The 13,216-nt window shown below is 44.3% G+C and overlaps 1 protein-coding gene and 1 pseudogene across 1 annotated transcript in view; one reads left to right on the top strand and one right to left on the bottom strand.

The window, feature by feature from the left end:
• Positions 1 to 8,134, bottom strand: part of LOC144698525 (uncharacterized) — an 82,651-nt gene extending 74,517 nt beyond the window's left edge. The window contains exons 1-3 of the mRNA XM_078570460.1: positions 8,064 to 8,134; positions 6,948 to 7,001; positions 4,651 to 5,224 (exon numbers count right to left, since the gene is read on the bottom strand). Coding sequence (XP_078426586.1) covers positions 4,651 to 5,224; positions 6,948 to 7,001; positions 8,064 to 8,134 — 699 coding nt within the window. The remainder of the gene's footprint in view (positions 1 to 4,650; positions 5,225 to 6,947; positions 7,002 to 8,063) is intronic.
• LOC144698524 (uncharacterized) overlaps positions 158 to 13,216 on the top strand; it is a 112,889-nt pseudogene continuing 99,830 nt past the window's right edge.

Here is a 13,216-nt window from a genome sequence, read left to right as displayed (position 1 = left end):
TGCTGGAAATCTGAAATAAAAAGAGCAAATGCTGGAAATACTCAGCAGGTCAGGCAATATCTGTGGAGTTAACATTTCCAGGTGTGCAGAATGAATTAGGGGGAATAAAAATGGTGCAGAATTTGATGGTCAATATAAGCTCAGAAGTGGAAGAGAAATGGACTGTAGCACAGGAAAATCAATTCCTGACTGTGAAAGATACTGTGGGAAGACAAAGCTGGTAAGACAGCTGGTCAGGGGATGGGTAGATGTGGAAACCTTGTTTGGACACAATCAGCAGAAGTAACAGTTAAGTGCCAAACACAGCTAAAGTGCATCCAGTATTAGAGACAGAGGAAGTTAGACAAAGGCAGAGAGGTGATCAGAGAGGGCAGAGGTGAAACAGAGCAAAAGATGGACATGGATTCAGATCCACAGTAAAGGAGCCACACTAGCCCCAGAGCGATGGAACCTCTAAAAGATAACAGAGGAGAGAACTAAAAGCTCCAAAATGTAGATGAATGGTCAAAAACACTCAACTCTGAAACAATTTCAGTTTTCAACTTTAAACTCTCCTGCTGGAGCCTGCAGCTGGAAAGATATCAGAAGCACTGGAGTCAGAGAAAAATCTCCCAGTTGAGGAAATATCCGAGGAGCAGGGTGATGTCACCGTGTAATTGTTGATGTGTGATGATGTCACCGTGTAATTGTCGATGTGTGATGATGTCACAGACACGGACACAGAACATCTGGGTCTGTGCAAACCAGTGATCACCACACATTATGAAGGATGGGAGGGTCCTTGAGAGGGGGCAGAGGAGATTTATCAGAATGGGTCGAGGGATGAGGGACTTTAGTTGCAAGGTTAGGTTGGAGAAACTGGGATTGTTCTCCTTGGAGCAAAGTAGATTGAGGGAAGTTTTAACAAAAGGTGCACAAAATTATGAAAGGTTTACATAAAGTAGTTAAACAAAAGCTGTTCACAGTAGCAGATCGTGAAAGGATTATGGGTCACAGATTTAAGATTTTGGGCAAGATGTGAGGGATGTGAGAAAGAAATGTTTGCACAGTGAGTGGTAATGACCTGGAACTCAATGCTTACACTCAGAGGCCGATAGAATCCAGGTCCTGAATTTTTATCCTGGACTGAGTATGGCAGGTTTGGGAAACGGTTCATACAGAGCATTAAAAAAGGAGGATCCAGGTCCTGATGAATTAAGTGACTCCGTCAGATCTCACCCGTCTGTAAATGTTCCCCTTCTAAGCCCCTGTAAAAGGAGTTTCCAAAATCCATCCCTGTCAGTCCAGGATAGAAATTCACAACATTATCTCCTCCTGCTAACTGGACCAGGATGACCGCGCATGCGCCATGCTGCACATTGCCCCCTATAAAGATGGCGGCCGTTAGCCCGGGCCTGGCGAAGGGAGAAATCCAGAATTTTTCGGCCCGTTCTCTGCAAACACAAGACCGGTACCTTGTTATTTGGGGTCTGCGGCCTGCACTGTGTCTTTATGAAGCCTCCCTGCCCACTCCGCTGGCTCCATTCCTCCTCACACACCCACTAACTCTGTTAGTTTGCTCCATTCGACATTCACTCACCCGCTCTGAGCAACTTCAGTCACTGACCAGCACTGCGCATGCTCTTGAATCGGGCCGCACTGCGCATGTTCCAAGCACACACCGTAATACGCATGTGTACGGAGCTCCTGTTGTGAGGATAGGGCACATTCTGGCCCCTGTTGAAGGCTGGGTAACCAGGCTGCCATTGAGAGGTCGTTTTTTTGAATAGAAAACTATGTTTTGTGATCCGATGACGAACGAAGCCCAAGACCAATGTATAAAATTATTCAGTCAATTGGTATGACAAACAAAGTGCATGGGTACTCTGCCATAATACTGTCCTGGGTGTAAATAACTGCAGTAAAACCACCTACATTTAGATGTGAAGTCACTGGAGTCTCAGTCGGCGGTGTGAACAATTATTTTTTCTTCCCATACACAGAACATTTAAACTCTGTCTTGTCAGTAAGAACGTCACAAATCAGCCGGTGAACAATCCTTTCACAATGTCATTTAACCTTTAGTTCCAGGACCATTGTGCATGGATTTGGGAGGTAAGCATGATTTTGGAGACGGAAGAGTGGTCAGAGATTGGATGCGAATTGCAAGGATGTCAGGGTCAAGGATGTAATCATGGGAGGGAGAGAAGCAGCAGAGGCAGCTGATTGGATTGTCTCAGTCTTAGTGACAAAGAAGCTCCATGAGCTACTCACACTTGATGGAGGTGTGGATGCAGGAGACAGGGGAGAGGGAGAGTCCGAAACAAGGACTAACTTGTGTTAGAGATGTTTTTAAAGATTCAACATCCTCTGTGTTTGACAGAATGTTGACCTTTATCCAGAATATTAACCTTATAACTGGGCAGGAGTTTATTAACATCAGCTGAAACAGACCCCAATGGGTATAGTTCATTCTTGTACATTATTAACAGCAAAATCCAATCACTGTACTTCGTTGTGAACTCGTTGGTGTTTCGGCAGGTGGGATGACTGAATGCGTATCTTCCCATACTCAGTACAGGTGTACAGCCTCTCCCCAGTGTGAGAGCACTTGTGTAGAGAGAGGTGGGATGATTGCCTGACCCCAGTCCCATAAAGAAGGCATCTGAACGGTCTCTCATCAGTATGAATACATTGCTGGTGGATCAGTTCCTGAGAACTTGTAAAGCACTTCCCACAGTCTTGAAATTTAAAAGCTCTCATTGATGTGCAATCAGGTTGGATAAATTAATGAATCTCTTTCCACACAGCACAGATGAATGGCCTCTCCCCAGTGTGAACTCGCTGGTGTGTCTGCAGTTGGGATAACGGAGTGAATCCCTTCTGACACTTTAAGCAGGTCAATGGCCTCTCCCCAGTGTGAGCGTTCCAATGAGTTTCCAATTTCGATGGGTAAATGAATCCCTTCCCAGTGTCAACATTTGCACAACTGCTTTCAGTTGTGACTGCATTTATGTTTTGACCAGGCCAGATGATCGGCTGAAACCTCATCCACATGCAGAACACTGTGAATGGTGCGTTCTTTTCCCATTTTCAAAATCCCACAATTCTCTGCGGCCAAGAAACCGCTCTGTCCAATAGAGACGCCCTCTGAAGAAGGTTCATACAGACTGGAAACTGCTGTCAGGCGTCACAAGGGCCAGGGGCATAAAAATTCATTCACAAATGTTCCAAAAAGAGATACATTATAATCGCCAGGAAAGGCTAAACAGCCTGAAGCTCTTTTCTCTGGAAAAGAGAAGGCTGAGAGATGACCTGATTGAAATAGGATAAAGAATGGAGTTGGAAGCTCAGGAATGAAAACAATGGCTTCTATCTTCCCAAAATTTAATTGGAGAAAATTTCTGCACATCCACAAACAGTCTGATAATTTAACAAAAGTGGAGAAGCGGAGAGAGGTGGTGGTGAGGTAGAGCTGGGCACTGGCAGTGTACACGTGATAACTGACACTGTGTTTTCAGTTGATGTCGCTGTGGGGAGAATGTTGATGAGAAATAAAAGGAAGCCAAGGCTGGGTCCTCTGGGGATACCAGAGGTAACTGTGGGATTGGGAAGGGAAGACATTCCAAGCGATTCTTTGACCATGATTAGATAGAGAAGAATGGAACCAGGAGAGAGCAGCCCCACCCAGCTGGACGACAGTGGAGAAGTGTTGGAGCATAATGGTGTGGTCAACCTTGTCAAAGGCTGCAGGCAGGTCGAGAAGGGATAGTTTACCTTTATCACAGTCACTTAGGATGTCATTGGTGGCTTTGATCTGAGCTGTTTCAGTGCAGTTGCGGGGCAGAAAGCTGATTGGAGGGATTCAGACAGGGAGTTCTGGGAAAGATGGAGACGGATTTGGGAGGTGTGAACACTTTTCAAGAGTTCAGAGAGGAACTGGGGATTGAAGATGGGTCAATACTTTGCAAGGACAGTAGAGTTAAGTAATTGTTTTTTGAGGAAAGTGTGATGATTTGAAGGAGAGAGGGATAGTACCAGAAGAATGAGTACTGTGAACAATATCAGTGAACATGGGGAAGTTGGGGGATCAGCAGTTTAGTGGGAATAGGGTCGATGGAACAGGAGGTGTGTCTCATGGACAAGATGACCACTGAGAGGGCAGGAAGGGAGATGGGGGAAAAGCTAATGAAAGATGTGGGTTCACGGCTTGGACAAGGTGGAACATTATAGAGGCAGTTTGTCCCAGTGGGCTAGTGGAAGGGAGGGAAGCAGCAGCGGCAGCTAATCGGATTGTCTCAATCTTAGTGACAAAGAAGCTCCATGAGCTCCTTACACTTGTTGTTAGAGGTGAGGATGGAGGAGAGAGGGGAGAGGGAGAGCCCTTCCAGAGAAACTAACTTGTGTTAGAGATAATAACAAGACTCAATATGCTATATTTAACACAAATATATTTTATTTGTCCTTATCCAGAATATTAGCCCCAATAACTGGGCTAGAGTTTATTAACATCAGCAGAAACAGACTACAATGAACAAGGTTCAGTCCTGGATGTGATTAACAGCAACATCCTGTTTGTTATTTGTGAACTCGCTGGTGTCTCATCAGTTGGGATGACCAGGTGAATCCCTTCCCACACTTTGAGCAGCTGAACGGCCTCTCCTCAGTGTGAATTCGCTGGTGCTTCAGGAGGTCAGAGGACACAGTGAATCCCTTCCCACATACAGGACAGATGAACGGCCTCTCTCCAGTATGAATTCGCTGATGTCTCAGCAAGTGGGATGACTGTGTGAAGCCCTTCCCACAGTGGGAGCAGGTGAACTGTCTCTCCACAGTGTAAATTCGCTGGTGTCTCAACAGATCGGATAAATTAACGAATCCCTTCTCACACTCGGAGCAGATAAATGGTCTCTCCCCAGTGTGAACTCGCAGGTGTGTCAGCAGGTTGGATAACTGAGTGAATCGCTTCCCGCACTCGGAGCAGGTGAACGGCCTCTCTCCAGAGTGAACTCTCTGGTGTATCAGCAGGTTTGATGACTGAGTGAATCTCTTCCCACACTCGGAGCAGGTGAACGGTCTCTCCCCAGAGTGAACTCTCTGGTGTTTCAGCAGGGTGGATGACTGACTGAATCCCTTCCCACACGCGGAGCAGGTAAATGGCCTCTCACCAGTGTGAACTCGCTGGTGTGTCAGCAGGTTGGATAACTGAGTGAATACCTTCCCACACTCGGAGCAGGTAAATGGCCTCTCCCCAGTGTGAACTCTCTGGTGTGTCAGCAGGTTGGATAACTGAATGAATCCCTTCCCACACTCGGAGCAGGTAAATGGCATCCCCCCAGAGTGAATTCGCTGGTGCCTCAGCAGGCTGGATGCCCAAGTGAATCCCTTTCCACACTCGGAGCAGGTGAACGGCCTCTCTTCAGTGTGAATGAGCTGGTGTCTCAGGAGGGTGGATGAATCAATAAATCCCTTCATACATACAGAACAAGTGAAAGGCCTCTCCCCAGTGTGTGTGCGCTGGTGAGTATCCAGCCTGGATGGATAATTGAATCCTTTTCCACAGTCTCCACATTTCCATGGTTTCTCCCCACTGTAACTGCATTTATGTTTTGACAGGCCAGATGATCGGCTGAAGCCTCGTCCACACACAGAACACGTGTACGGTTTCTCCCCACGGTGAACGGTGCTTTTTCCTTCCATGTTCAAAATCCGATGAAATTCAGGTTACGACTAATTGTGCGACACGGTTAGATTCTGATGAAACATTGGGTTTCCCAATTGAAAATTCTAGGGAAATAGTTTAAATAGACAAAAGTGAATGAGAGACAAACCACAATGACACAAAAACAGGTTGTGAAATTGAGGTGAATGAATCTGGTAATTTGTGGGGCCGGTACCAGGAAAAAGTGACCATGAAAACTGCTGGATTGTTATAAAAACCCAACTGGTTCACTAATGTCCTTCAGGGAAGGGAACCTGCCAACTGGTCAGGGACTATACAAAACACCAGCATCTACTGGGGAAAATAGAGAGGGAGATGGGAGAGGCAGGGGGTGAAGGAAAGGAATTTTATGCATCTGCAATTCTACCAACATCTCCCAAACCCTCACCCTCCATCCCCTAGAAAGACCAGGGTAGATGTATGTGAACACCATCACCTCCAAGTTCCCCTCCAAGTCACACACCATCCTGACTTGTTTAACATCCAGTGTTGGATGAACAGAAATTTCCTCCATTTAAATATTGGGAAGATTGAAGCCATTGTCTTCAGTCCCTGCTACAAACTCCACTCCCTAGCCATCAATGCCATCCATCTCTCTGACAACTCTGAGGCTGAGCCAAACTGTTCACAACCTTAGTGTCATATTTCACCCTAAGCTGAGCTTCTGACTACATATCACTAAGACCATCTATTTCCACTTCAGTAACTTTGCCTGCCAATAAAATAATAGCAAAATACTGCAGCTGCTGGAAATCTGAAATAAAAAGAGAAAATGCTGGAAATACACAGCAGGTCAGGCAGTATCTGTGGAGAGAGAAACAGAGTTAACATTTCAGGGGTGCAGAATGAACTACAGGGAACAAAAATGATACAGAAGCTGATGATCAATATAAGCTCAGGGGTAGAAGCGAGATGGACTATATCGCAGGAAAAACAACTCCTGACTATGAAAGACATGGTGGGAAGCTATAGCTGGTAAGCCAGCAGCACATGGTCAGGGCAGCAGTTGGCAGAAGTAACCGTAAAATCCTAAACAGAGCTAAAATACACCCACTATTAGAGACAGTGAAAGTTAGACAACAGCAGAGAGGCGATCAGGGAGGGCAGAGGTGAAACAGAGCAATGGATAGACACAGAATCAGATCCACAGTAAAGGAGTCACACCAGCCGCAGAGCTGTCGGACCTCACACGGATAACAGAGGACTAAAAGCTCCAAATTGTAGATGAATTGTCAAAACTACTCACCTGTGAAACAATTTAACTCTTTTCAGCTTTGGAAACTCCTGCCGGAGAATGTAGCTGGAAAGATATCAGAAGCACTGAAGTCAGAGAAAAATCTCCCAGTTGAGGAAATACCCTGGGAGCGGGGTGATGTCACCGCGCAATTGTCGGCGTGTGCTGATGTCACAGTGTAATTATCGATGTGTGTTGATGTCACAGTGTAATTGTCAATGTGCGATGACATCACAGACATGGACACAGAACATCTGGGTTTGTGTAAACCACTGATCACAACACATTATGAAGGATGAGAGGGTCCTTAAGAGGGTGCAGAGGAGACTTACCAGAGTGGTTCAACGGGTGAAGGATTTTAGATTAGTTTGGAAAAACTGGTGTTGTTTTCCTTGGAGCAAAGTAGATTGAGGGGAAATTTGATAGAGGTATACAAGTTAATGATTGGTTTACATGAGGTAGTTAAAGAAAAGCTGTTCACATTATCTGATGATAAAAGGGTTATGGGACACAGATTTAAGTTAAGAAGCAAGATTTACAGGAGGGGTGTGAGCAAAAATTTTACACAATGAGTGATAATGACCTGAAACTCATTACTTACTCTCAAAGGTTGATGAATCGAGTGAGCCTGTCAGATCTTGATCTGATGTTTGGTTTGAGTTTCCCGTCTGCAAATCCTTCCCATGTGATATCCTATGAAAAGATTACAAAACCATCAATCACTGTCAGTCCAGGACAGAAAATGAGAAATATTTCTCTTGGTTTGAGTTTGTTGTGTGTAAATCCTCCCCTTCTAACCCCCTGGAAAAGGAGTTTCCAAAATCCATCCCTGTCAGTCCAGGATATTCACAACATTCTGTCCTCCTGCTACCTGGACCAGGATGACCGCGCATGCGCTCTGCTGCACAGCCGCGTCCCCGGGCCGAGCTGAGGGAGAGACCCAGCCATATCCGGTCTGTTCGCTGCAAACGCGGGGCCTGTAGTTTCTGATTAAGGCTCTGCGGGCTGCACCAAGTGTTTATAAAACCTCCCTGCCCACTCCACTGGCTCCATTCCTCCCGCACACCCACTAACTCTGTTATTTTGCTCCAGTCGCCATTTTCTTACCCACTCTGCCACACGAGTCACAGGACAGCACTGCGCATGCTCAGCCAAGAGCCCGCAATGCGCAGGTGCGAATCAGACGACGCAATGCGCATGCGTCCGACCCTGGCGCTCTGGATAGGGCACATTCTGTCCCGCATTGAATGCTGGGTGGGAGGACGTAATTGCACATCCAATAAATTTTTATGATCCGATGGTAATTGCAGCTTTATGGTCAAGGTTTAAATTATACAATCAATTGATACGATAAATTGTATCGGCCTCTACCATGCTTCTGTCCTGGGTGTAATTAACAACAAAACAAACCCCTACAGTTAGATGTGAATTCACTGGATTCTTCGCATTTGAGGTGAAGAAGTGATTTCTCCTTCCATACACCAAACATTTAAACTCCGTCTTGTCAGTAAGAATGCGCCTATTGCGGAGCAAATCCTTTGAACTTTTATAGCTGGATTGTTCACTGGTGGCCAAACTGAGTAAATGCCTTCACACGCAAGAAATCTCTAAATTTTCTCCATCAGATGTGACTGCTGCTGTGTCAACTAATCAGATGATCGAGTAAACCTTTTTCCATAATTAGCTGCTGAATGATTTTTTCACAGTGTGACTTTACCTAGGCGTGTCCAGCACAGACTTGGATTTCTAATCCTCTGGCAATGGGCTCTACATTCTATTCTGAAGAAAAAAATGAAAGGCGATGCTGTAAATCTGAAATAAAAACAGAACTTCGAATTCTAAACAGGTCTGGTAGCGTCTGAGGAGAGACATAGTTTAATTCCCATATTTTCTGAGTATTTCCGTCATTTTCTGCTTTTATATTTGATTAAAGACGTTGCTTCTGAATTGGACATTGGATTTCCTGGTGACCAACTTTTATTTATTCTTGTCTATCCGTAAGTGGAAGCATCTTCCAAACCCTTTCGGAATATTAAAGGCTTTGATCAGGTCATGCCTCACCCTGTTTTCTAGAGAAAACCTGTTTAATCAATTCAATCTTTGTTGAATGTTAAAACTTTTCAGTTCTAACATCAATCCAGTAAATCTTTATTGTTGCCAGGTCTTAAGGAGTTGAGTTACAGGGAAAGATTAAACAGATTAGGACTTTATTCCTTGGAGCGTAGAAGAATGAGGGGAGATTTGATAGAAGTTAACAAAATTGTGAGGGGAAAAGGCAGAGTAGATGCGAGTAGGCTCTTTCCACTTAGATTAGGAGAAATAAACACGAGAGGACATGGCTTTAGGTTGAAAGGGGAAAGGTTTAGGGGGAACATTAGGGGGAACTTCTTCACTCAGAGAGTGGTTAGAGTGTGGAACGAGCTACCATCTGACCTGGTAAATGCGGGCTCACTCTTAAGTTTTAAGAATAAATTAGATAGATACATAGATGGGATAGGTCTGGAGGGCTATGGACTAGGTGCAGGTCAATGGGACTAGTGGAATAATATTTCCGCACAGACTAGAAGGGCCGAATGGCCTGTTTTCTGTGCTGTAGTGTTCTATGGTTCTATGGTTCTACCTTCTCCAGTGCTAGATTCATCTTATAATATGGAGACGGAGCTAATCTGAGTATCAAACTGATAATTGCCCCCAAATACCTGTAAATTGGAAGGATCAGCATTGCAGTGGGCGAGAGGAACATGGTTCCAAGCTGTTATTCACCAACCTCTATTTCGGCCATTTTCCCATCTACAGAACTTAAAATGAAATGAACACATCCAATAAAAAGATTTAGAAAGTTGGTGTTACTTTTATTTGTGACTCATTCCCTCGGGTATTCAGTAAATGCTACTCGGAGGTTAGGGACCGGGAAATAAACTACCTGCGTTTCCTTGAGCCTGTGTACGGTGAATGGGGAGGTTTGGCCCGGGTTGGAGTATCTTGTGTCCCAGGGATGGGCAGTAACCCGCTGATTGAAGCTGCAGTCGCTGCTTTCTGCTGGCAGCGGGTGATTGGAGAGTGCGGGGCCGGAATATTGCTGCTTTTCTGCTTTTCGCTGTCTCACTCACTGTGGAGCTGAGGAAGAGAGAATAATTGATGGGTTTGTTTGAATCCAATAATTCTATAGATTTCGAATGGCCTCGATGTCGGCCTAAGTGTTTTTTTTCATTATATTGCAGATTAATATTCGTGAACATTGACCAGGACACATGGCTGTGAGATCAAGCACCTCCTCATTTTTCTCAATCGAAATATACAATCTAATATCTCTTGCTGTACAACCTGTTACAGAGATTGTTATAGAAAAGAGGGAAAGGTTTGCTACAGCTATACAAAGCCCTGGTTAGATCACACCTGGAGCACTGTGCATAGATCTGGGAGCGGCCCCTTTTTAAGGATTAATATTTGCCTTGAAAGTTTCAGAGGAGCCGCATTGATGAGGTTGGTGGGTTTTGGAAATTGGAAGCTGTACATCCGCAGCTTGTGGCACTATTTCACCTCACTGTTCACTTCATGTTCATGTCTAACACACTCGATGCTGTTATTGGCTGAACGAGTCTTCTGTGTTTTAACTAAACATGCTATTATTTTGTAGGAAGAACGAGGAGAGACAGTATAAATTGCAGGGTTCTGGAGAAAAATTCGGGTAATGGCAATGATAGGGCGGGCAGAAGGCCCACTTTCCCTGCTGTAACCATTCTATGATTTTAAACAAATAATATTAGCATGTTAGCAAGTTCTGTAGTTGTGGCCCAGTCTTTAAGGTGAATGGGTTTAAAATCCATTGGGGCCTCCCGACGTAGGTTTGAATCTTGCTGACTGTGCTTCTCGTTATTTCTGCTTGACTGTAGAATTAATTCTCATTCAAATAGAAGAAAAAACAACCAAACAAATCCATTTATGTGACAGTCTTCTGCAAGTCTCCAGTCGGATATGAAACAGAAACTGAGCCAAGTTGGTGACATTTTGTTTTCTGGGCGTTTGTTTCTCCTTAGGCCTCTGTCACACTCCGTGTATCCGTCTGTGTGTGTTCCTCTGTATGTGCCCATGTGCTTCAGTTCCCCGAGGGGTTGAATACATTTTACCAGCACAAACTTTATTTACTTTAGTTGTGCAACTTCATTTTAAAATGTTACGAGGAAAAACTCTCAGGGTAAAAGGTGCAACAGGAGTTTGTCTATTTCTCTGTATGTTAAACTGCAACAACAATTTATATTTATAAACCGCCTTTAACCTAATGAAACGTCACAAGGTGTTCCCCAGGATCATTATATAACAAAGTGTGACACCGAGTCACATATTCGGTCAGATGACTAACAGCTCGGTCAAAGGTGAAGAACTGTATTAATGGAGGAAGCTATCGATTTCATGTTCCAGAAAACACCAATGGTTCTTCTCGTTGGCTCACTGTGTTCAACCTGAACAGACCATTTGGTCAGAAAAATTTATCTCTGGTGAAAGGAATCGGGAATGAAAAAATGCCAAAATCAGCCTTCATGAGCCAAATTTCCAGCCCTGTTAGCAGCTTCCCCGATGGCCGACTGGTTAGGGTTCAGCACTTTCACTGCTGCACCTCAGGTTTGATTCCCTGTCAGGAAATTGAGATTTACTGCCCTTGGGCGAACTGTTAAAACCAATGTTATTGTCTTCCTGGCTGAAAGCAACACAGAACATCTCTGTCAGAGTTAGGGGAGTGAGAGTTAAAGTTTCACATCAGAGCTGGAAATGTCACACGTGCAACAAGTCAAGAAGAGATCCAGAGGGTGTGAAAATGAAAGAGAAGGGCTGTGATGGGTTACAAAGCATTGACTATAGAGCTGGTGGTGCACAGCAGAATATTATTCCTGTATTATCCATGTTACTTGCAGCTCTAATTTCCTGATTTATTACAGTGCCCAACATTACCACTGCAGTTTGGTGACCAATAAACAACTCACACCAATGTTTGTTGCCTCTTGCCCGTTTCTTAACTCCACCAAAATTGATTCGACATCTTGATCTTTCAATCTAAGACCCTCTCTCACGAAAGTACCGATCTTGTCGTTATTAACTGTGCGACCCCGCCTCCTTTCCCTTTTTGCCCATCCTTCCTAAATTACGAATACCCTTGAATATTCAGATCAATCACACTGCTCTTTGAAAGCAGCACTCAGGGCCGAATGGCCTCTTTATTTGCTGTACCTTTCTGTCATTTTGTGATTCCTAACACCCCGGTTGCATCTCTCTAAGTTATTCTGGCATTTCATAACTCAATCTAGCGAGATGTACATCTTGCCCTTCTATCCAACACTTTGAATTCCAGACAGTAAACAGATTAGGAACTGAATTTGAAACCAGACTAGTACAACTGCAGATATGATCTGAACCATTCACTTGAGTTTCAAACACGCAGTGTTTGCACTTGAGCATTTACCTTCTTGTATATCTACTGAACAAAATAAGCTCATTCCGATTCTTCACATTGAAAATCAGTTCAAAATAATTTCAAAGTTTAACAACATACACAAGAATGTGGATAATTGATACTGTGCACATTCCTATAATCAGTGTCTGGGACAATCAGGTCCTGTGAACCCTTCTCGTGTCTTACATTCCCATTCCCTGATTTCCAGGGAAAGATTGGGTTCATAAACTGGATGGGTGGGTAGTCCCTGGCTAGGTCAGCCCTCTTCCAGAGAGTATATAAGAGTTATTGCTGGGACAGCAAATTTTCGTCCCTACTGCCATTAGTGATGATCACAAGATTTTTTATTGAAAACAAATTTCACCATTTGCCATGGTGAGATTTGATCCCCAGAATCCCAAACCAGTGAAAGTACCACTGTGCCACAGCCTGCTACCAAGGTAAGCGTGTTTAGAATTTGATGTGTGTCAGTTACTTTCAGTGATGAATTTCTGCCGTGTGTTCCCTTGTCAGTTTCACAGGAGCCGCAGTGATGAGGTTGGTGGGTTTTGGAAATTGAAAGTTCTACATGGGCAGCTTGAACAGCGAGTCGAACAATTGCCAGCTCAAATCGAATTGTACGGTTTGTGTGCGGTGTTTCATTTTAACAGGAAAGACGAGGAGAGACAGATTCAAAGTAAATTGCTTTGAGGTAAAAGACGAGGGTTATGGAATGAGTTAAACTGTTCTTCCAGAGAGCCGGCACGGACAAGAATGTTCTCCTTCTCTACTGTAGCCACCCATGATTTCATACTAACAACATCACCCTGTGCATTGAGTCAGTCGTGGTGACTGA

Source organism: Cetorhinus maximus, chromosome 23, assembly GCF_964194155.1.
Source record: "Cetorhinus maximus chromosome 23, sCetMax3.hap1.1, whole genome shotgun sequence".
NCBI lineage: Eukaryota > Metazoa > Chordata > Chondrichthyes > Lamniformes > Cetorhinidae > Cetorhinus > Cetorhinus maximus.
The sequence above is the reverse complement of the archived record's forward strand: the minus strand, read 5'-3'. Positions and strand labels throughout refer to the sequence as shown.